At 40.0% G+C, this 23,109-nt stretch overlaps 1 protein-coding gene across 7 annotated transcripts in view; it reads right to left on the bottom strand.

The window, feature by feature from the left end:
- Positions 1–1,597: 1,597 nt before the first annotated feature.
- The window catches only part of CAPRIN2 (caprin family member 2), a 49,196-nt gene continuing 27,684 nt past the window's right edge, over positions 1,598–23,109 (bottom strand). For 2 of the 7 annotated variants that reach the window (XM_042469808.1, XM_042469805.1), the window contains exons 15-21: positions 17,683–17,796; positions 17,045–17,197; positions 16,581–16,764; positions 11,784–11,972; positions 7,462–7,565; positions 6,549–6,612; positions 1,599–4,398 (exon numbers count right to left, since the gene is read on the bottom strand). In XM_042469808.1, the coding sequence (XP_042325742.1) occupies positions 3,830–4,398; positions 6,549–6,612; positions 7,462–7,565; positions 11,784–11,972; positions 16,581–16,764; positions 17,045–17,197; positions 17,683–17,796 (1,377 nt within the window). In that variant the 3' untranslated portion in view covers positions 1,599–3,829. Of the gene's footprint in view, positions 4,399–5,476; positions 5,760–6,548; positions 6,613–7,461; positions 7,566–11,783; positions 11,973–16,580; positions 16,765–17,044; positions 17,198–17,682; positions 17,797–23,109 lie in introns of those variants that run through there. The other 5 variants (XM_042469810.1, XM_042469811.1, XM_042469807.1 and 2 more) reach the window with 5 other exon arrangements.

The raw sequence follows: 23,109 nt of genomic DNA on the forward strand, positions 1-23,109 counted from the left end.
AGCACACAGAAAAGTCTGAGTTGCCATTTCTGCTTCATAACAGATTTGATACCTCTGTCAAACTCAAAACAAGAGGCAAAGACATAGACAAGTTTAATACTATTTTATTGATTCAAACCATTATAGTGATGTTTTGTCATTTTTTCCCCCAACAGTAGATGACTTCACAAAAAGATCTCCATAAACCTTAAAGGTGCTAAGTAATGGTATTCTTCAGTTGCAACAGAGGGGGAAAGTAAATGTTCATAAGCAGAACAAGTTGGCCCTCCGCATTTGCGGCTTTGATGGATTTCATTATTTGCAGCTTTGATTAGTATGCTCTAAGAATCTTTAGGTCTTTCAGTGCAACTCTGCCAGAAGTTGACCATAGAGTTGTACAGGGGAACCTAGAAGTTCCTAGAGAAAACACTTCTCTAGTCATTTGTAGGTCCTCCAGCAGATGTCGACCACACAGTTGACTGAATGTTTTTTTATTTGCTGTTTTTCCACATTCACAGGAGTCCTTTCCCCTAAACTCTAGTGAACGCGAAGGGACCACCGTACACATAATTTAGCAAATGTAACCAGGTTGGGGGGGGGGGGGGGGGGAAGAGCAGGAAAGAAAGTTGTTCTGATTTTATAAGATACTACTTTACATCTTTAAAGCAAGGAAATAACTATGGGACAACTGAAGCAGCCAATATACTCACCAGTCAAAAAAAAAAATGGTGTGGCTGGTCTTTTGAAGTTGTCTGGTTTTCATTATGCATAAAGAAAAGACTGAGAGACTTTTCTTTTGTAAATACATATAAACCATCTCTCAGTAGATGTCACTTTTCTTGCACACTGCATAAAATGGAATGTAGGCAAGAATGACCTGAGGTGGAGGCACAAGAAAAATCATGGAACTCAATGTTGCCAAAAGACCTGTGATTCTGGAGATAACAGGAGTAGAATCTGATTAATATGCAAAGCCTTGAAGGAAATATGAATAGTCCAATGCAGGCTGAATTTCATTATCTGGAGGCAAACAAAATAGTGTAGCACTCCTGAAGCAATAAACAATGTAGAATGGGATGGGGAAAGTATGGTCCTGGTGCTCCATGATGCCCTCCAGTGCTATTTTTGTACTCCCGACTCTTATTTTCTCTGAAAAGTATTTCTCCTGAAAGCGCCCAGGTGTAATAATTCACATTTTAAATAAGTATAAAGATCACACAAACACCCTGCCAAGCACTATTTAACATAAAGAAGAAACAATTCATCTGGAGGTCAAGATGCAGACATCGTATATTCTGGGCCTATGTCAACTTACATTTTCCCCACATGGTAAAACTTTGACTCCCAGCATGTCTTATTCTGAAAAGAATGCATAATCGTGTGCTTCTGCATTAAGGATACTAAGTTTGCCCACTCAGTACTCATTAGTAACACTTTGAGTGCTAATCATTGTATAAGGCTGCTCTGTATGCGTGTGCTGTGTGCCTTCAGTCACTTCCAACTTATGGCAACCCTAAGGCAAACCTGTAATGGGGTTTTCTTGGCAATGTTTGTTTAGAGGTGGTTTGCCAATGTCCCCCCCCCCCCAGGTTCAGAGCATGTGTCTTGCCCAAGGTCAGTCAGTGGGTTTCATAGCCCCAACTGGAAATTGAACCTTGATCTCGAGAACCACAGTCCAACACTCAAACCACTATGCCATGCTGGCTCTCAGAAAGATGGGCACTAGATGTAAAATGCAGAGCAATGGGATATTAACCCTCATACAAACAGAAGGGACATTTTAGCTCGAAGGATTCCTCTATTACAGAATCCGAACAGAAGTAGACCTACACGTAGATAGTATCTGTGCCTAACAATGTTAGCCTAACATACTATCCAATTTACACGAAGTAAAGAATGCTAAAGTTTACAACTGATTACATGTTTAAGTGTGTCATCAAATATGTTCCTGATGGAGAGCCAGAAAATCTTCCATTTTAATCTAAAATATGTATTCTAAAAAACAGCAATAAGATCTGCCTGCTCTGTGAATAGTTACCCATTATATTAAGTAGGAGTGGGGAGGGGGAAGAGAAAAATGGCTGAATTAGTTTATAGCTTGCTTACTTACAGATTAGCTGAAATTCACAACACACTATAGTTCATCTGGAACAGCTGACAGAAACCAAAAACTAGTTTCCAAGCTTGCACTTGCAAGTATAGAAACACTGGTTCATAACATCCAAAGGGAGTTCTCTAATTAGTCCAAAATAATTCTTTTTCTGCAGTAAAAAGTTGGCATTCTAAAATATACCACCAACAAGGTTTCAAGAAGATTTATGTCTCATATATGACAACACCTTAACCCTCTCTCATTTTTTCAGAGCGATAGCAGCTACTAATATAAAGCCACCCAGTTAGTTTTGCAGAACTGGATTTCACTTTGAGGCTTAAAAAGCAAGGAATTTGTTTCAACTGTGCAAAGATAATGGCAACTGCTACAAGAAACCTACAAAAAAGTGTCCACAAAGTAAATCTTGTACTGAAAAAAAAAGCAGAAAACTGACAGAGCAAAGCATTTCTAAAGATTGATTTGGATTGTAACAGCATCAGGAGACACAGTTTTTATTCTACAATACAGAACCCAGACTTTCTCCCATATGCACACACTCTTGGTGTCTCAATTGGCCTCTCTAGCATATGCAGTAAAGATGTATACCTTATTTTAGGAAAAGCATCAACTGTGATTACCAATTACACAATGAACAATACTGGCAATCCCAAACAGATTTCGGGGGGTGGGAGAGTGATTTGAGGAAAGCACTGAAGTGTTGTGTCCTAAAAAGAGCTACTGGTATATATGTATATGTGCAAGTGTTAACAGCATGCCCTATCATAAAACTAAATGTTGCTTCTACCTCAAACCAGTATTTAGGTGTCAGAAAGGCCAAAGCAGGAACTGATCTGATTAACGTACAATTAGTAAAAGGGGACAGAGAAGAGACCATCGGTGCAGGAAGCTTACCACCTTCCTAATCACTGAGTCCCATAAGGGTCTTCTTTCTCTGAAGCTGTAATACTGGTAAATTAAGAAAAAGCATCATCAGTAAAAACAATGCTGCCAAAACCAGTGTATAGGCCTCATTTGAAGAGAGCTTCTGACAAGAACTGAAATACTTTTAGAATTAGTTTCATTAAGTACTACCTTTTCTAGTAGCTACATGCCATGTGTTTGAGCTTGCATTCCCATAAAGAATGCGTGGTTTCTGATTAATTCTCAAAGTAGTGAGGAAAGGGCCTATGAAAAAAATTAACTCAACTACTTGCCACGATCCCATTTTTATATGGAAAAAATATTCTATTTAGCTTTCAATAGCAGACACATTTGACCAGGGATTTCAGAGCTCTCCATCAACTCCTACTTCTTCTATTTCAACTGGAGACTGGGGCTTTCTACATACCAATACATGTATCAACTCTTCCCTATGAACAATATCAAAGATAATTAATACCCATATTTATTCCAGTAGTACAGACATTGATACTAAGGCATATATTTTTTTTATTTAGGCACAAGGCATTGTGGACAGCCTAGTCTGGAGGCAAATTCCAAGTTGTTTACTAAGCTGATAATTACAGTTCAGGAATAAGTGCAAACATAACATTCACAGCTTTACCATCAAGGCTACATCACAATTGATAAAGTGCCACATCAGTGCTGACCCAACTCCATATCACTATAAAACAGATCACCATACCCAAATGTCAGAGTTGTGTTTTAAGCAGTCAGTATGCAGTGCAAAACTATTCCCCTAGCTTCCACCTTCCTCCACCAAACTGTTTGGACCAATTATTATTGTAAACATAATATTCAGTCTTGATACAGGAGGTATCCTGAGAATGTAGAATATTTCCAGCTACTTCCATAAATAGCCCCTCTATGGAGGCGCAGCCAAATCTGGTCTCCTTGGAAAAGCTGCAGGACTGCATGATTACTAGCAGTCTCATGATCTGGAGCACCATCATTGGCATATGCAGATACTAGAACTTCTTCATTTTTCATGAGGTTCACATACAATGGAACATTCACAGCCAGTTTCAGCATATGGAATATGAACACATAGGTGCCATTGACAGGACAGTTAAACCTACCAAGTTGGATATCAAAGGTTTCACCAAGATTGTTTAACAGGAGGTCAAACACGATGGGTTGATCTAGAGTTCCAGGAGCCAAGTTAGAAGTTCTAGCAGCTGAGAAGGCAACTCTCATCTGCTGCGGAAGGGGATAGACGTGCACAGGTAGGATGGTAGCTGCTTGGCTTGTCACTGGCATATCAACAGGAGTAAGGCTGCGGGAGTCACCCTGCCCAGAATCCCCACTGTTAAAGGCCTCACTGTCACGTTCTGGGCTGCTCACCTGAGAAGAATCGCTCCAGCCTGCTGTTGAAGATCATGAGTAATGGTTAGTTCTGAAATAATCTTAAAAATTAGTATTTTGGGGGACTCTTTATTTTTTTCAAGCTTGTATGTGTAAATTATGTAAAAAATTAATCTTCCACTTATAACCTATACACATTTGTCATAGAGTTGTCTCTAGCCCTATTAAATTTTCCTTCTGAATAAGGGTGAAGACATACCTTTAAAGATAACAGTGTTTTTCAACTGCAAGACAAGCCCTGCTCTATTCCCATTTTAACTCTGAATCACCACATATACATCGTGTGTACAAATGGAAAGCATCTCACCATGCTTCAAGCACTATACTTTATTCAGCTTTTTGGTCCCTCCTAATCTGCTACAACATCTGATCAGAATTTCTAAAAACTTCTCCACTATTGAAAATGATGAAATCAGAACTGAATATCATGCTGACGTCCTGACTAACAAGGGCGAGATAAATCAACACTGTGCAAAATCAGTTTTGCTGACAACTAGATTACTTTCCTATCCCACATTCTCCTAATATTCTCTTCAGGGTGAATGTGTGAGGGCTATTATTATTATTATTATTATTATTATTATTATGCTTTATTTATATAGTGCTGTAGATTTGCACTATCTTTGTGGGTAGTTCGCTTTTGCAGCAAGCTCAGTGTTGAAGTGATTCAAACCTATCTTGAACCAGAAAAAGTAGTGGAAATTTAGATGCATTTGCAATAGTATTAATGACATGCAGAACTACATAACATCTATGAAAGATTTTTGTTCAGTGATTCATCATATCAATAGCATGTCAGATCTATCTGGATATTTGCCAGCACTCCTATAACTCTACAGCTACTCCGAAGTTCCTTATATATTGACCTTCAAATTAATATGTATTAATATGACTTCTAACCATACACAGTAGAGACCTAACAAGCTTAATCTCTAGTACTAAGCAAATCTAGTAACACAGTGAGACTTCTAAATATGCACATGCAGGATTGCACTAAGAGACATGGATTTCATGTGCAGTGGCTGCTTTTTTACCTTAGCAAATGAGATGACTTATTAAATGTCATAGCACAAATACACATTTAGTTTGTGTAGTTCTTAGTACCAAGAAAGGACACATCTTAAAAATGTGTGTTTTATTTAGTGTAGAAAACCAAGGTACCAATATCAACTGCATTGATAATCAACACTAACTGAATTGATGCTTTCTGGCAGCTACAAGATTGCTTTCAGACTCTCTGCTTCTCTTCCATTTCTCTCAGTATTCCTCAATCCCCTTCTTCTGTAGTATTCTCTACCACGGGTTCTACCTTGAGTTCTACCTGATGAACAATTCTCCTCCTGTCTGCTTTCTTGCCTGTAATCTAAAACACAGAAACTTTGAGGATTTTAAAAAGTTTGGATAGAGTTAGTGACATGACTCAACTGGATTTCTGTACAGTACTTTGTTTAATAATCTGAATGGATGATTATGTGAACTGCAGCCTAAAAACTACTGCTAGTTCCAAATAGTGTCAATTGTTGAATGGTAAATCAACACTTATGTAAATCTCAATGTAGTTAATTTAGTTGGACTAGCAACTGGATTTGGGCCTCAACCCAACATGTTCTTACAACACTTGTCTATGGGGAACAAGAAAACAAACATGACATAAAGATTCCTTCTCAGACAAAGCAGGGCATCCAGTGATGGACAGCTCCTTCCTTCCATCCATAAAATCAGAATTTGCAGATGCTTCAACTATTAAAAAATGCAAATATAATTACACTAAATATATTATCAAGGACAACACAAAATTAATTATATTCTTTAAATGTATAAATCACACTGTTATACATGTCAAAAGTGCATACACATACTTTAAAGAATATAATTAATATTGTGTTGTTATAGTGTAACCCCTGAAGAAGGCCAACTCTGAAGCCAAAATGCTTTAGGTTTTTAAAGTTATAAGAAATAAAGCAAGTGATCATCTATCAGCACATGGAACTCTCTCTTGTTTTGCCTTTGCTTCTCCAATGAAAACAGCTCAGTCAATCACTGGATACCCACACATCTGTTAGAAAGAATATTTATTTCAAACAAAAAACATACTGTACTTAGTGCAAAGCATACTTGACGATCTAATAACTGAACACAGTCCAAACCTTACCTCTTGAATTGGCACGGCCACTGCTAATAGCACCTCGTTTATAGTTCGGCTGATAATTTACATCCTAGGAGAAACAATATTTGTTTTTCCTATTTAGAAAGAGCAACAAAACAATAATATTTGCAGATACATTAACTCCACCTTCAATGACCTGGGATGGGGAATCGGGGAACTGTGCTATTCAGGCTTGAGGAAATGTTTTTCTACTACATTCTCCCAGAATCCTCTAGTGAGTAGTAAAAAATAAAAAGTTGTATTTCCAAGTTATGGCTATTCTTGCACTAAGTCAGATGTCTACAAGACAGATATGAGTAACTCACAACCCAATGTACTTATTGCTCACTGAAACTAGCCACTCTGAGAGCCTTTGTTGCTAAAGAGCGGGGTATAAATACTCCAAATAAATAAATACATAAATATAAATTAGAGGAATTCATCTTAAGCGTGTGCTGCCTAATCACGACAAAGTCTTGTTCCAATGTCACTGAGGCTGTCTGAATGTGTTTCCTTAAACTGGCATGAATCAAGAGTAAGCCAGTTCACCTTTGTAGGAGGCATAACTACACCATCGCTGTGCTGAGAATTTGTTATAAAAGATGGCTCCATGCAATGTGTCAATTCAATAAATATGACCCATAACCCTCAAAACAGGCACATTTTTAGAGATGGATGTAGATACAAACACTAAGTAAATTGTTTTAGTCCTGTGTAAAATGACATTTCAGTATTATCCTGTAATAAACCATAATGTTCCCAATATGACGCTGCATTTGTGGGGTACCCCTATAATCTGATTATGTTCAAGTAAGTACTTCCTTTTGGTTTCTGAGCAGGATCTAAGACACCAGAATCACCACCATACACATTTAGCAGATTTTTGCAAGGTTGAGCACAAAACCTGACAAATCATTACCCTCTGAGAATATTGCACTGTAGAATAGTCTCTGCCAGGAAGTTGCAACTGGCTGTAGGAACCGTTGGGGGCTGAAGGTGATCCCCTGTAAGCTTCAAAACCTGCTGGAAGAAAAGATGAGGCCATTTTATCCTACCAATCAGGTTTGCTTAAGGGGGAAAAAGATACTTTGCTTTCAGATAGTGTTTTACTGGAACAGTAAATTGTTCAGAAGGAAGAAGTATGGATTCCTACACCAGACCAACACATTTATTTGTAGACACTAAGCAAAAACTTATCTAGTACAGTGTTAGGGAGTTGAAGTATATGAAAGGCAAAGAGTTTGGGACTCCCTGCTTCAGACAGCATTACAGACAGAGGACCAATCTTTAATATCAGCATCTGACATCAGATTGAGCTCAGACCTCTAGAAGCAGAATTATTTTGGTTCTTTAACACTTTAAAGAACACTACTTTAACTAATTGCAAAGGGGTCATGTAGCACCTTTGAGGCTAACTGAAAGAAAGAAGCTGATAGCATGATCTTTTCTAGACTTCAGTCTACTTCCTCATATGGTAAGATGCAAACATCTGAGGAAGTAGACTGAAGTCTACAAAAACTCATGTTACCAGCTTTTTTCTTTCAGTTAGTCTCAAAGGTGCTACAAGATCCCGTTGCACCCACACAGTCCAACATGGCTATGTCTTTGAATTCTACTCGAACAAACTGATATTCAACTGTTGTATGGGATACAAAATAGTGTCTACACAAATATCCAGAAACTACCACATTCAAAAAGGTCAAAATCAATTCCAGAAGGGGGCTGAAATAACAGAAATGCATTTTGCTATTCAACTGATGATCTTCATGAATGGTTAAGTGTTTATAATAATCTTGATGCATCTAGCAGAAAGATTTTTCAGTCATAGCACTGGCATGACCGGATTCACCATTTGAAATATATTTACATATTGCATACAAACCAAATACACAGACTAAGTGCAGGAAAAAACATTAGAAAGTTTAGGAAGGGTTTTTTCTGGAACTATCACCCATTTACACTATACCCAAGGGCATTTGAGAGAGACAGCAGGCCAAAATTAACACAAGTAACACTAATTCCTGCACCCTATTTGTTGTGACAAACTCCTCAAATGTAACACCAGCTCACTACTTAAGCTCCACATCCACAAAGCACTTAACTAGCAATTTTCAATGGATTAATTCACTGACCTTCTGGGGTACAAAGACTGCAGTGACACATACTGCCAACACTTTCCCAAACCAGAAAAATACCCGGGTATTAAAATGATCAATTGCATCCCCCCAAACCTGCAGTTGTAAAACAGCTATTTTGGCTTTAAAAACATCCCCCCCACACACAGACACTCCCTCTCTCCCTCCCTCTCCCCCTCTCTCTCCCTCTCCCTCTCGGAAATAATATTTGAACCTGCCAAAGTCTTTTGCTGCCATGATCGGCACACTTGAATATTTACTGTGAAGGTCCATTCAGAAGCCATTCATGCATGGGCATCATCACCCAGGAGAGGCAAGGATTATGTGTTTTTAAGTAAATTCTTTTCTACTGAATCCCTGACTCTTTTCATTTCTGTTCCCCAGCTGTGAAAAACAGGAGCATGAGAAAGACTCCCAGTTAGGGCAGAGAAGCTGAAGTCTTGTCACCACAGGTCATGTCTGGATGGCTCTTCCTTCATAGCAAGAACAGACATTCAAGGTAAGGCCTGAAATGTGCCATTTGCAACCAATGAAGAAGAAGCCATCCACATGTAGGAGTGTTGTTGTGTGCCTTCAAGTCATTTCCAACCCATGGAGACCCTATGACAAACCCATCATGAGACTTTCGTAAGATTTGTTTGTCAAGGATTTGCAATTGCCTTCCTCTGAGGCTGAGAGAATGTGATGTGCCCGAGATGTCCTGGTACACCCTCATCTCTTCATGTCCTAGTCCAGATTCAAACCACTATATCACTCTGGCCTGGGTATGGGAGTTACTCAAGCATAAACAGCACCTGGGTGGAAAGGTGACAAAAAGGTGAACAAGACTAAGAGAACTTTAAGAACTCTTCTGCTGAAGGAGGTCATGGCTGAAGCAAATCTGTTTAACTTAGTGTTTTGTGAAGACAGAAGGGGTGGTTGCAGCTCTACATATTTCCTCCAATGGAATACTAGCTGAGAAGACTGCTGACATACAATCTGATCCACCTGGTTAGGGCAGAGGTTTCGCTAATGCATAAACTAGATGAAGAGAGCTTCTAATCTCCTAAAGGGTTTGGTATGTCTGACATACACTTTTAAGGCCCTTTGGACATCCACCTTGTGCCATTTCCTCTAGTGGGTGAAGTGGGTGTAGGTAGAATGATGGGAGAATTATGGGTTGTCAGTTGTGAAACACTAAGTTAATTTTGGGTAAGAAATTCAAGTCCAGCCAAAGGGAAATGAAGTCTGCATTAAATCTGCAGCAACATGTGGCTATCAAAAGGGATGCTAGCTCTGAGCCCTGCTGAGGCGATTGCTACTATGATATGAACCTTAATGGAGAGGATTCAGAGGGGTTCAAATGGAGGCCTTGGTAAGGCTTTGAGAACTTCACGGAGGTCACACGTTTGGAATCAATGGACGACTGGTGAACTGAAAAGTGAGGTATCCCTTAGGAATCATTTAATGTATTGAGACAGGGCATTTATTACTCATCAGGATAGATGCTAGATGCCAGAGTTTTATGTTGAGGTCTATGTCAAAATCTGCTGGAAGAAAGTCAAGAATCACCTTAATATGTGAGGAGAATGACATTTTCATGAGACCTTATAAGGAATGTCTCAGAGAATCCAAAGGTGGAAATGCACCAATATGATTCAAGCGTATCTACCACCTTTTTTGCCCTTGCGCTCATTATAAAGCAAGTAGCTTGATAGTGCCAACCTGAATCCAGATTTAGGATAAGACCCTCCCTGTGAAGATGAGGTAAGAAGAGGAGAGCTAGAGGTTCCTAGGCCAAGAGAACTAGAAGATGGGAAATCTAAGGCCTCTGTAGTCAGTGAAGACTATTAGAATCACTGATGCTTGTTTTTGTCTGATCTTCCTCGGGATGCTGGAAATGAGGAAGAGAAAAAGTGCAAAGACAATCTGGGGACTTGAAACAGCATCCTGAGCTTTTGCCCTATAGAAGTAGAACTGGGTAAAATACCTGGAATTGTGATGTGCTCCAAACTCCCTGGGTTCAGAGGTCCTGGCACTGGCCACCCTATCCCAGGAGCCTGGTGTCTCTGATGAGGATTACCCTGGGGGCATCCTGTAGAGGGGATTATCTGGGAAAGATTACATTTCTTTGCTCACCAGAAAAGGGAAAGTCTAACCTCCTGAGTCCTGATCTAGATACAAATGTGACATCATGCCTAGAACGGTCTCAGTAATCACTGAAGCAAGCAGCAGCAGAAGCTTGTCCAAGCATAGGTGTGGCTTTTGAGTAGGCATTTTGAGTCTTGCACCTGCTGGTTGTCATGGAAGACACTCTGTTGGAGGCAGTAGGTATCACATTTGCTGGAGAAGGCAATTATGGTATTACGGTCAGCCTCATCCCTCTTTACAGCCACCTCTGAATATTTATCAGTGCTAGTCACCTCAGAAGCAGTTGCCTTCAATTCTACTTGTTGCAGAGTTAAAGCAATCTCTAGAGTCTCAGCCACATCAAAGTCAGAGATCCACTACAAATGAATTAAAATATGTCACTGTTAAGCCTATCACTCTGGAGGAGGTAGTTGCAGTGATGGGAGTTGTTAGCAGATTTATATTTTCTGAGGGAGGTAGGTAAAGAGCACACATGTATCCATGACTATACAAACATATTTTGGGTCTGAACAGCTACAAAAAGCAGACCCACTTTTTGAGGATTCAGTATTAACTTTCCCCATCCCAAAAGACTGTGTGAAAAAGGAAGACACAAATGCAAGGGAGGCAAAGTCCTCTACTGAAACGAAGCTAATTATGGTATGATACAGCCAAGAGAAAACAGAGGAAATATTTATTCTGTGATGCATGGTGAATGAACTGAGTAAGGACCCAGGGATTCAAAAGGAAAAGATTCTTGAAAACGTGTGATACCTTGCCTCACCCGGGTGGCAATTGGAGTTAACCTATGAATGGATGGCTCCTTCTGCAACAGCAAAGAATGACCATTTTTGCACTGTGGAAAGAAACTGGTGGAGGGAGACTGCAGGCTACCTGTTGCTATCTTCTGCTGTTCTGGATTATGGTAGCTGCCTATAAGTAAGGGTTGTATCAAATTATAACCACTCATAAGAATTTCCATACAAATTATACATACCCTTATAGCCACCAGGAGAACGATAAGAAGAGGTAATTGATCTTACACCTCTGACGGAACCTCTAACTGATCCACCACGGCTTGTAACAAAAGGCTGAGATGGTTTAGGGAAAGTGGTTGTCTGTGCTGCGTAAAAGGTGAGACTACCATTGCTTACAGGAACGGCTCCCTCAACCTGGTAATTACCTGCTTAAAGGGAGAAGCACGCTTTAATTACTTCTGTATTCTATTGCATGAAAGTCGAATGAGTTTTCTGTTAGCAGATTTAAAAATAACAAGTTCCAGGATTGTTTGCAATACTTCCCTACCAATACCTGCAAACATATTCACTGCTATACTGCCAATGAATACAGACTACGTTCTTGAAATATAGAATGTCACTAAACAGAATAGTGGTTTTCTTGTGAAAAGTTCTTTCTCTACGGTGTGCAGAAGTATCTCTGAATGGGTTGTTCCTCCCACTCATTCCAGTAGAAAAGAGAATAGAAAAGAGCCCCATTTCTGTTTTTAATATATTAACATGCCATCAAAAATATAGTAATAACTCTAAACTTATTCAATTATTTCTGTTCTTGCAAGCACCAAAACTAAGACAGAGAACCAGTAGAATAAAAAGTAAAATTCCTTTGAAATAATGCAGGTAAACCCATGAGTAAAAGACCATACATTACTTCCCATCAGCAGCAAGACTAGCAGGATGGGTAATATCTTTCTGCCTTAACCTCTCAAAGCAGTGCTAGGATATGGGAAGATATGCACACAAACTTTGGGGTCATTATCCTTCTGCACATATGTTTTTTGTAAATCACATAAAAATCTGCTGAGAATCTGCGAACTTGTCAGTCAATATAGAGCTAAAGAAATCTACTATCCATCAAGGCTGGCCAGAGCAAGAAGAAGGGCCCTCCCTCCAGTCCATCTGCCATGGTCCAGGCCTCAGAGGGAGAGAAAAACCACTGGACTTGATCCCCTTCCCCACCACCATTCCCCTCTACTTTCGTGTCATGTCTTTTTAGATTGTAAGCCTGAGGGCAGGGAACCGTCTGAATAACTATCTGTAAGCCACTCTGAGAGCCTTTAGGACTGAAGAGCAGCATATAAATAATACAAATTAAAAAATTAAAATAAAATAAATACCAATAGAAGACCATACAGGTGAAGGTAAAGCTTTCCCCTTTGACATGATTTGTCTAATCATGTCCGACTGTAAGGGGTGGTGCTCATCTTAGTTACTAAACCAAGGGAGCCAGTGTTGTCAAAGATGACTCTGTGGTCATCTGGCCAGCATGACTACATGGAACACTGTTATTCCCACCAATGTGGTACCCATTGCACATTTACATGCTTGCATTTCTACATGCTTTCAAAGTATTAGGATGGCAGAAGCTGGGACTAGTGATGGGAGCTCACTCTGTCACACGGCGATTGGGTTTCAAACTGCCAATCTGCCAACCTTGTGGTTGGGAGAGTTGGCATGTTAAGAACTAAGCCACTACATCCCATAAAGTGCTGGTTACGGAAATAATCCCTGAGCATTTGGAATCCAATCCCATCAATCAATTTTTCACCATGACAATTCATCCCTGCCAGTCTGAGGATGGGCCACAGAAAACAAGTACAGGAATTCACTGACTTTCAGAAAAAAGAAGTTGCTACACATCTCTTTCTGAGCAGGAAGAGGTTGAATACACTAAATCTCTTGATCTATTGAAATACAATCACTTTATAATGCACTTACATTGTGTGTCTTGGGCTGACTGACACAATGGGAACCATTTCCAACTCTTCAATTTTGTGAGATCATCATGGGTTGAAAGCACATACTGAAGAAAACATGTGAAAGAATGGATATATTCCTTGCCTTTTACTCTCATAAGAACTGGATCTCAGGCTGCTGTCCCCTTTTTACATCCTGCAGAAAGTAGCTTCCTACGTTTGTGCCTCATGAATGTCTGGTACCCATTCCAGTCCTTTCACCAGATTGTTCAAAATCTGGCTTTGTTGTTCCTGTTAACTGCCATCTGAGACTTACAGTAACCCTGTGAATGAGAGACCTCCAAGTCATCTTATCATCAACAGCCTTGCTGAGGTCTTGCAGACTTGATTGAGTCTATCCATCTGTCTGTCCTTGATTGAGTCTATCCATCTGGAATGCAGTCTTCCTCTTTTCCTACTGCCGTCTACCTTACCAAGCATTATTGTCTTTCCTTTGGAATCACATCTTCTCATGATATGTCCAAAGTGTCTCAGATCAGTCATCTTGCATTCTAGGGAGAGTTCAGGCTTGGTTTGCTCTTGGACCCATTCTTTCTTTTTAGCAGATCACAGTACTCTGTATAATAATTTAATCTGTCATCCATTGAGGAGTCTGTCTCTTTTTGTTTACAGATAATGCCTTTTTACATTCCTCTCTGACAATGTACCTAGTTTCAGTCCAGAGTTCTTCTTGCTCCTGGTTACTTAGGCTTAACAGTGCAATTCTATTTTTCACATTTTTGTGAAATGTTCACAGTTTAGGGCTTTCCCAACAATTTGAGGATGGAGGATTCTTGCTGAGTAGAGCCAACCTCCTCATCTATTACCTTCACTGTTTCAACTCTTGCTATCCTTAACCATCAGCGTAAATACTGCCTGTGTCGCCAATAACCACCCCACTCTGGTAATGCTCACTGTTATGCAGGCATATCTCTGAGAACTCTGTCAAATCACCAGAGGCTGTCCAAAGAAGTTCACTAACAAAATAAACTCTGCTCCTTCTAGGGAACATAATTCTTCTTGAAAAAGTCCATCTAATCATCAAGCTGTAGTATGAGGCTGTCCTTTCTTATGTAGAAGGGGTGTCACAGCTAAGGTGTCAATTATCTCTGAATCTTCCCTTTTCTGTCTTTTCCAAAATAATTTTTTCTCCCAACTAAATCTTATGCAATAGTTCAAAGAAATAAAAAGAAAGGAATATACCAAAACTCCAATAAAACTCTCTTCTCTAGTCTAGACCAAGTTAGAATATGATTCTCACCTACACAGAGAAGCAAGTGCAAACATGATTTGTTTTAGTGCCTGGATAATTGAGCAAGTGAGAGGAACAACTCATTTGAGAGCACCCTTTATGCATGGTAAAAAAAACAACAATATATAACTAGGTCATCAAATATTTTATAATGCTAACCATACTAGGCAAAAATACAGCCACTTCCTACAATATTTTACTTTTTAGTTTACTGTCAGGATCAATATTAAAGTTTTTTTTTTAAAAGCTATGTTGTACACAACATATAATATCAGAAAAGCTGGTAAAAACAGTATAAAATAAGGTATTTAAAATCAAACAAACAGTAAATCTAAAAGAGCAGCATAAATTGATCAAAACAGCATAGACGTTTAAAAGCCTATGAAAATAGACGTGTTTTCTGTCCCCAGGCACCTTGGGCACCACTGGGAAAAACATTCAGAGCTGATCCTCTCTTTGATAACTACTGATCACATCTCAGACAATGAAGGCAGCCTGAGAACTTTTGATGAGGATTTCAGAGTACAGGCACAGCAGCCAAAATTAAGAGTAAAGGTCACAATGTTCAAAAATTGGCACAAGCAGTCATGTTTTCCTGCAAAGGGTATAGACCACAGGAAATCCTTCAGACACAGCATAGAAGTTCCTTAGTTTCACCATATTTAGAAATGGCAAACAAAGCACAGTAGAAAACGACACTCTCCAGGGAAACAATATACCTTTTGAAGAGGGATTTCTTACTGCTGAAGATTTGAGCTGTTATCACTATTTAAGAAAAAGCTTCCCTAATGCCTGTCCTGATGAGCCATGTGGGTTAGCAGCAATTAGTGTGGATCATCTTCCTCACAATTTAATCTGGTCTGCAGAGGACTGGTTCTGAATCACTGCTAGATATTTAATGTACTTTTGTAGATGTGGAAGTACTATGGCATATAAAAATGTGTCATCACTTCACTTAGAAGAGATGAAGGGAGGAATTTCAGGTAGTTTTTCTGGAGATTACCTATTACAGTGAGGGAGACACTGATGAAGCTCTCTGCATTAATTCCCTTGATTCAAGCAGAAAAGAATCAGGCAAGTCCAAGTGATAAAGGAGAAAGTTGTTAGACCTAGTTATTTCAATTGTAGGTAGGACAAGCACAAGAGTGATGAGAAGTAAGGTCAGGTCACACTGCAGAAGATGATTCAACTGAGAAGTAAAGCTTTCCCATCAATCAAAAACGGCTACTACTCTGAAACAAAAATGCTTAAATAAGCATTAAAGGCTTTAAAAGGATCATAGCTTAACATCAGATGAGCTTGATCAGTTTCTAATATCGAGGAAATTAACATTAAGAACCTACCACTCAGTTCAGATGTTTGACTGCTTACTTTGTAGCTTTAGGGACATTCCTTAAAAAAAATTGCACTAAACACTATTAGATGCCTTTAAGAAGGCACTAAAGATGGATCTCTGCTGGCAGGCTTTCCCATCAGATTTGATATAGAGATGATGATGATTAAGACCCCCCTCTCTAAGTATGATGGTATATGAATTGATATTTGGAGATTTTAAGGAACTAATAGGGATGTATAATTCAGTATTAGTATTTTATTGACTGTTCAAATGCATTGTATTATTTTAATGATGTAATTCCGCTTCGATCCTTGAAAGAGGTGGGACATATAAATAATATATTATTATTATTATTATTATTATTATTATTATTATTATTAAACATAATCATTGGTTTATCCACTGAGTTGTACTCCAATCTCCTGATCTCTCCAATCATTAAAGTTTTCCTTACCATTTGAAAGAGACTCTTGAGAAAAAGCAGTTTGTTCAGCATTTTGAATAGACTGTAATTTACACTGGGGAGGAGTCTGTGTACTTGCTGTAGAAAAATTCTGATTATATCCTGTAGGTTGCAGAGAATTTTCTTTGATATCCTGCTCCCTACGAGGGGGCAAAGGTGCATTCACTTTGAACACCTGTAACAGAACACAAAATTATGTAAAATATTCTTACTTCCATAGGCCACTATGAGAAGTCTTTATTACTGCACTACATGAAAACATTTAGTCCAAGAGCCTTCTTACCTGAACTGAAATGTGAGGGAACACGCTTATTCCATTCTTAGAAAGTTTCCCACCTTAAACATTTATCATTCTCCCTTAAACTTACAATGAATTTCAGCTGGGATAAAACTTAAGATTCCTAACTTTTGCCCTCCCACCTAATTACATTTGCCTCAACAACAGATGTACTTACAGTCTGCATGGCCTGAAAAGGAGGTGTTTTCATGTTAACAACACTGCTATTTGATGGAGGAGATTGGAAAGCTTTCCCTTGGGATACTGGTGACATGGTAGTTCTTGATGGTGTCACGGGTATCTCTGATTCACTTGAAACAGCAGTAGGAGCCTTGACAGGGAAAATATGCAATGTTACAGTCATTCCAATAGGAAGTAGCTTAAGCTGTTAAACTCTGTACCATCAAACATCAGCAGTATCTGCAAGGCAATAGCTGGACATATCAAAGACTACAATAGATTCTGCTTACAATTTGAATCTTGCTGTGCATTCAATATTTCCATCAGTCTCCACTATGTCAAACATATTTGAATTAGATATATTGCCTCTTTAAATATCTGTACCTGTAAAATTTAACATGGAGACAGCTCCTTCTGCAATTGGTCTTTGCCATATTAAGTTTTTATTATTTCTCTACTTAGTATTTAATACCTGCATCCCAACAGTCCTACTGCGCATCAGGTTATCGGACAACTGATTTCTGTAAATATTTGGGGCAGCTTTCCAGATAATCTACATAGCCCTAACAGAACAGAAGTGGCTTTTTATCAATGCCCAGAATGTTTATTTAAACACATTTAATGTATGGAACTCACCTGACCAATTTCACTCTTTTGAGGCACTAATGACTCAGAAATCCCCTGGCTTGCCTGACACACAGATGGAGATGAATTAAAGTTCTCTGGCTCCTGACGATTTGAAACAGTTGTCTAAAAATGCAACCAGATAATTAGAAGATACTTTTAAAACGATAACTAGGACTTTCAAAAAGTTGTCAGACTAAATGTGTCTTTTCATGAAAGGATGATGATGGAAAGTAGGTTACAGAGCAAGTGTGGCAATCACATGGCTCTCCAAATTGTGTTAAAACCCAAATCCCAGCACCCCTGGCCAGCATATCCATCCTAAAAAACAAAAGCTTACTGAATGACATGAGATCTCAATATTTCTCTTTGGAGGTACTTTAAAGAGAATCCAAGAGTATTCCATATTAGACTACAGGAAAAAAAGCTCTTTCCTTGGTTGAAATGTATTAACAGTGTACAGTCCCCCCTCCATTCTCGCAGACTTCGGACTTGCATCCCTTGCTTATGTGTGAGTGACGAACTGAGGGAGAATGGTCTCTTGGCATGATGGAGCACCAAGGTGCCTGAGATTGGGAGAGGTAGTAACAGCTTTTTTTCTGCCCCGTCTATGATGTTTGGGTGAAACATACCAACATCTGAATAACAGTAGTCCTTATGCGGCAGCACTGACAGGTAAACTTTCAGCAGCGCGACCCAAGTGGGCTTGTAGGCAAAGCAACTTGAAACTGCAGAGTCTGATCCTAGGAGAGACAGCTCAATATTGCTGTCAATACCAAAGTCCAGCCAAGTCACGGTGATGCTGGTAAAGAGTCTTCAGCATGAGCTATCACTCAACCTAGGTTTGGAGATCTACATCTAGTCAGCAGAGGAGGTGCTCATTCTAGAGAGGGTGACTTATGCCATTTGGACCAGGAGCCCTGGAATGTGGAATCTTTCTGTTGACAGAGATGCCTGACAAGATAGCAGGGTCAGGGGCCTAGGCAAGAGCTGAAAATATTGGAAACTCTGGACAGAAGACTGACAACCATTGTTCTATTAAGAACTGGTCAACCTGAGTGCATGCTACTCATGGCACCTTCAGGTCCAACTGTGCCTCGATAGTGGGCAGAGAAGACAGATGCAGTGATATTAAGAATGAGACAGAGAAGGAACTTGGTATGAACACCAATCTCAAAATGGCTAATTCCAGTCTCAATTTTTACTTATCCTTTGGTTGTTTTTTCTCTTTTTTGAGGGACTGATGCCAGCTCAGGCTGTGTGGAAACAGACCATGTGGCCCCTTGCTTGGAAGAGGAGGAGAGGAGACACCTGTGTCAGCTCCTGGGGTGTTGGCCTGACAGAAGCCTCAAAACTTTTGCTTGTGCCCTCCCCCCCCCCCCAAAAAAAAAACATTCCATCGACCCCTTGCTCGGAAGAGGAGTAGAGGAGACACCTGTGTCAGCTCCTGGGGCATTGGCCTGGCAGGTGGTCATGGAAACTGTTTTTGCCTCCTTTGAACTTTGATCTGTCATAATTGTTTTTTTATTAATTGTGATAAGTTGTAGTTTCGATGTTTATTATGTTATATGGATTATGGTTTGTGATTGTAATTGCTATTTTTATGTTTTTTCTATCGGGAATTATGTTATGTTTATATTTAATTAGCTTAATATTGTTTTGATGTGGACTGTGCTGAAGGGATGGGAAAAAGATTTTCTATGAACCTTGTTTGACTTGTGACATTCTTATGTTTTCCTATTGATTGCCACTGCATTGATATTGCTTATTATTATTGTCTGCTTTATATGGCTGGTGGGCTGTGAAGGGATTAGTTTGTTTTTTATTGTATTTTTATTGTACTTCCATTGTTGTTAGCCGCCCGAATTCCTCATTGATTGGGCGGGATACAAATAAATTATTTATTATTTATTATTTATCTGCCTGGCATTGGGGGAGTTTGAACCACATCTGGGCTACTTACTATCAAGGGTCCTAATCTGGGGCTGGAGATGTGTCAACCAGTTCTGGATGGGGTTACATTTCCCTTGAAAGACTGTTCAGTATGGTAGTGCTCCTGGATCTGTCCCTCCAAATGTCAACTCAGATAGATTTGCCAATCAGAAGTGCCTGTTATCAGCTCTGGCTGAGATGCCAATTGCATCCCTTCCTACAACTGGAGGACCTAAAGAGAGTAGTGCACACACTGGTAATGTCAAGGCTGGACCTCTGCCATGCGCTATACATTAGGCTCTTTGTACCAAGTCCGGAAGCTCCAACTGGTTCAGACTATGGCAGTCAGACTGATTATGGGTACATCTAGGAGGGATCACATTATACCAATCTTAAAAGCACTCTACTGGCTATCTATTAGTTTCAGGGCAAAGTACAAAGTGTTGGTTATTACTTTTAAAGCCCTCCATGGTTTGGGTCCAGGTTACCTACATGTTTTCCTTCTCCCATGCAATCTGCCCTGTACACTCAGGTCCTCTGGGAAATGTTTGCTCCTACCAGTCAGGACTAAACTGGCAACCATTTCCCAGAGGAGTTTGTCCCCAGACTGTAGAATGCCCCACCAGAAGAGATACGACAGCTGAAAATGCTGACTACATTTAAAACAGCATTAAAGCCATTTCTCTTCTAGCAGGCCTATTCAAACCATTTTAAATCATGATTTTTAATCTATTATGTGAACTCTTATGAGTGTATTTTAATGATTTTATAGTACTGTATTTTTACTGGGTATGTGTGTTTTGAATTGTTTTGAATTTTAACATGCTGTACCCTGCCCTTGAGGAGAGGTGGGAAAGAAATGAATTACTACTACTACTACTGCTACCACCACCACTAAGGCTTCCAGTAGTGGCGGCAATCCTCCATTGATGTCAATAGAGAGAATATTGCTTTCTGGGTTAGACAGGAAGAAATAGACAGGCCAACAAGAACCTGTTTTTTGCAAATAAGAGACCACGGCTGGAGTGGGTGGTTCTGCAAAGCCACATCCGTGACGTTCAGATATTGCTCCCACAAGTACATATGAAGCTGAGACAAACTGTTCTAAAGTCCCTGGTCATGAAGCCATGACAAATTACAAGAACTGATGTGGTGACCCTCCCCAAGACAAAACAAGACACGTTGTAAATGTTATTTAGAGTGATTTTCTCCCCCAAGAGGCACAACTCTTGAGAGCTTAGGAGGCCGTACACAGAAAAATGGAAATGAGCGCTGACCAGGTCAGCAAGGAAGTGGGGCAGAAGGGAAAAGGAGTCTGACACTACAACTACAACTACTTATTCATTTGGTAATAAGCAGGAAAGTTAGGAAAACAAGTAGTAGAGAGGAAAAAAATAGTTGAAAGGACTGCTGAGACTAGTATCTGAGGTACATTACATGACACATCAAAAGGAACTGAAAGGGAGTAACTGTTGGCTCTGTTTATGTTGGCACCCGAAGGGTCAGGTTCCCACCAAAGGCTACTCAGCACCAGAATGTTCTGTGGATGGATCTGCATGGACATGAAACCCAATTGTGTGAAGCACAGAGACTACATTCCAGTACTCACTGGTTACAGTTATAAGGAAAGCACGTTTTATCAAGCAAAGACATAATAGGGTCTAATTTGGAGGGGATTACAGGATCGTCATTCCAGATAACGGTATGTAGCTATGGAGAGAGCCAGAGCGATCCATCTAAGAATGGAACTTTACTGATGGGGAAGAGCTGATTGTCTTAAGGCTGAAGACTGAACTGCTTTCCTGGGGTGCCACCAATGTAATGTAAGAATGTAAGGATTATCAAGCTAGGTGTGGAGATGAGAAAGCATTAACCACCAATGATGACTTTACTGATCACTTAGTAAAGGTAAGGCGAACATGCCTTTTTTAAAGACCATCTGCAATTTGGCTAGCTATCACAGAATTAAGTTTTTGTAGAAAAGATTTTTTCAATGTAGGCAAGTTGTTGACCCTAAAAGAGAGAACTGCAGTACCTCTGAAGCTAATGTGGAACAAGCAGGGCATGCTGAGCTAAGACTTGGAACTCCATAATGCTGTTGCATAGGTAATGACTGGTCCATAGGAAGCTAGTCTATTAAGGCTAGTTCATAATTCCAGACTATTGGCCAAATTGGCTGGGACCTCTGGGAGCTGAAAACCAAAACAGACAGACTACCAAAGACTGGGAACCACTGCATTAAGGGATTAAGCAGCAAAGTGCTCCAAAATGGCCTCATAGCCTTAATTGAATGCCAACTGCCCAGAAAGCCAAGGACATACTATTTGCCACGACTGACTTCAACAGCACTCTGCTGAATACTGGTGAATATTAAAGCTAAAACCTATGAACTACTAGAATAGTTGAGCTCTTCTCTCTCCAAAGAAGCACATGCAAATTTACTAAATTGGGGAAATACTGCTGAGTTGGCCAGACAAAAACCTTTCCCAACAGCTTCTGAGTATCAGTGGGAAGGAGGAACGGTTGCAGGAATGCTTAAAGAGATAGTGTAGTCCCACAGTAATCAGGGAGGGAGTGGCCTCTGGCCATTCCCATCCCATCTGCTTGAGGTCATGGTTCAGTTTCAGATCCAGATAGTATATTGTGAGAAGCTAAGAAAGTGTTTGACCCATTACAGGGTCATGGAAGAAACAGCAGCCTGACAGTAAAATTCATATAACATATGTCTAGCAAAAATAGGGCATGTTTTAGAGAGCTTTAAAAAAAACCTCAGAATCATAGTAGCTGCATTTCTTCTGGCTTACGAGGGAGATGACCAGGCAGGCCCAGCTCCATTAGGGCTAGCCTGAAGGAAGATTCCTCCCTCCTTAACTGTCTGTCATCATCCGGCCTATGAGGGAGATGACCAGGCAGGCCCAGCTCCATCAGGGCTAGCCTGGCAGAAGAGACTCCTCCCTCCATAACTGTCATCTTCCGGCCTATGAGGGAGTTGACCAGGCAGGCCCAGCTCCACCAGGGCTAGCCTGAAGAAGAGCCCTCCCTCCAGTCCATCTGCCTTGGTCCAAGCCTCAGAGGGAGAGAACAATGCTGGACCTGATCCCCTCCCTCCCACCATTCCCTTCTCCTTTTGTGTTGTGTCTTTTTAGATTGTAAGCCTGAGGGCAGGGAACTGTCTATTATCCCCTCTGTTGTAAGTCGCCTGGATTAGACGGCATATAAATAAATCCTATTATTATTATTATTAATGTTACACTGCTATATGCTCCCTAAACTTCACCTGGAGCCTTAGTAGGGAATGAGGTGATGTCAGAGTAGCTACACAGCAAAAGGTCCCCTTGAAATGCGGCCACAATCCCTTTACTGGTAACAAGTACTTATCTGACATAGAATAGTATAAGGATCCAAGCATAAGGCAGCCTGACTGCCAGATGGTATTTTGTTCCAACCTGTGTGTTGGGAAAACACTGGCAATTGATGGAATATTGAGCTCACATAAAAATATACTAG

This window comes from Sceloporus undulatus, chromosome 5 (assembly GCF_019175285.1).
Source record: "Sceloporus undulatus isolate JIND9_A2432 ecotype Alabama chromosome 5, SceUnd_v1.1, whole genome shotgun sequence".
Lineage (NCBI taxonomy): Eukaryota > Metazoa > Chordata > Lepidosauria > Squamata > Phrynosomatidae > Sceloporus > Sceloporus undulatus.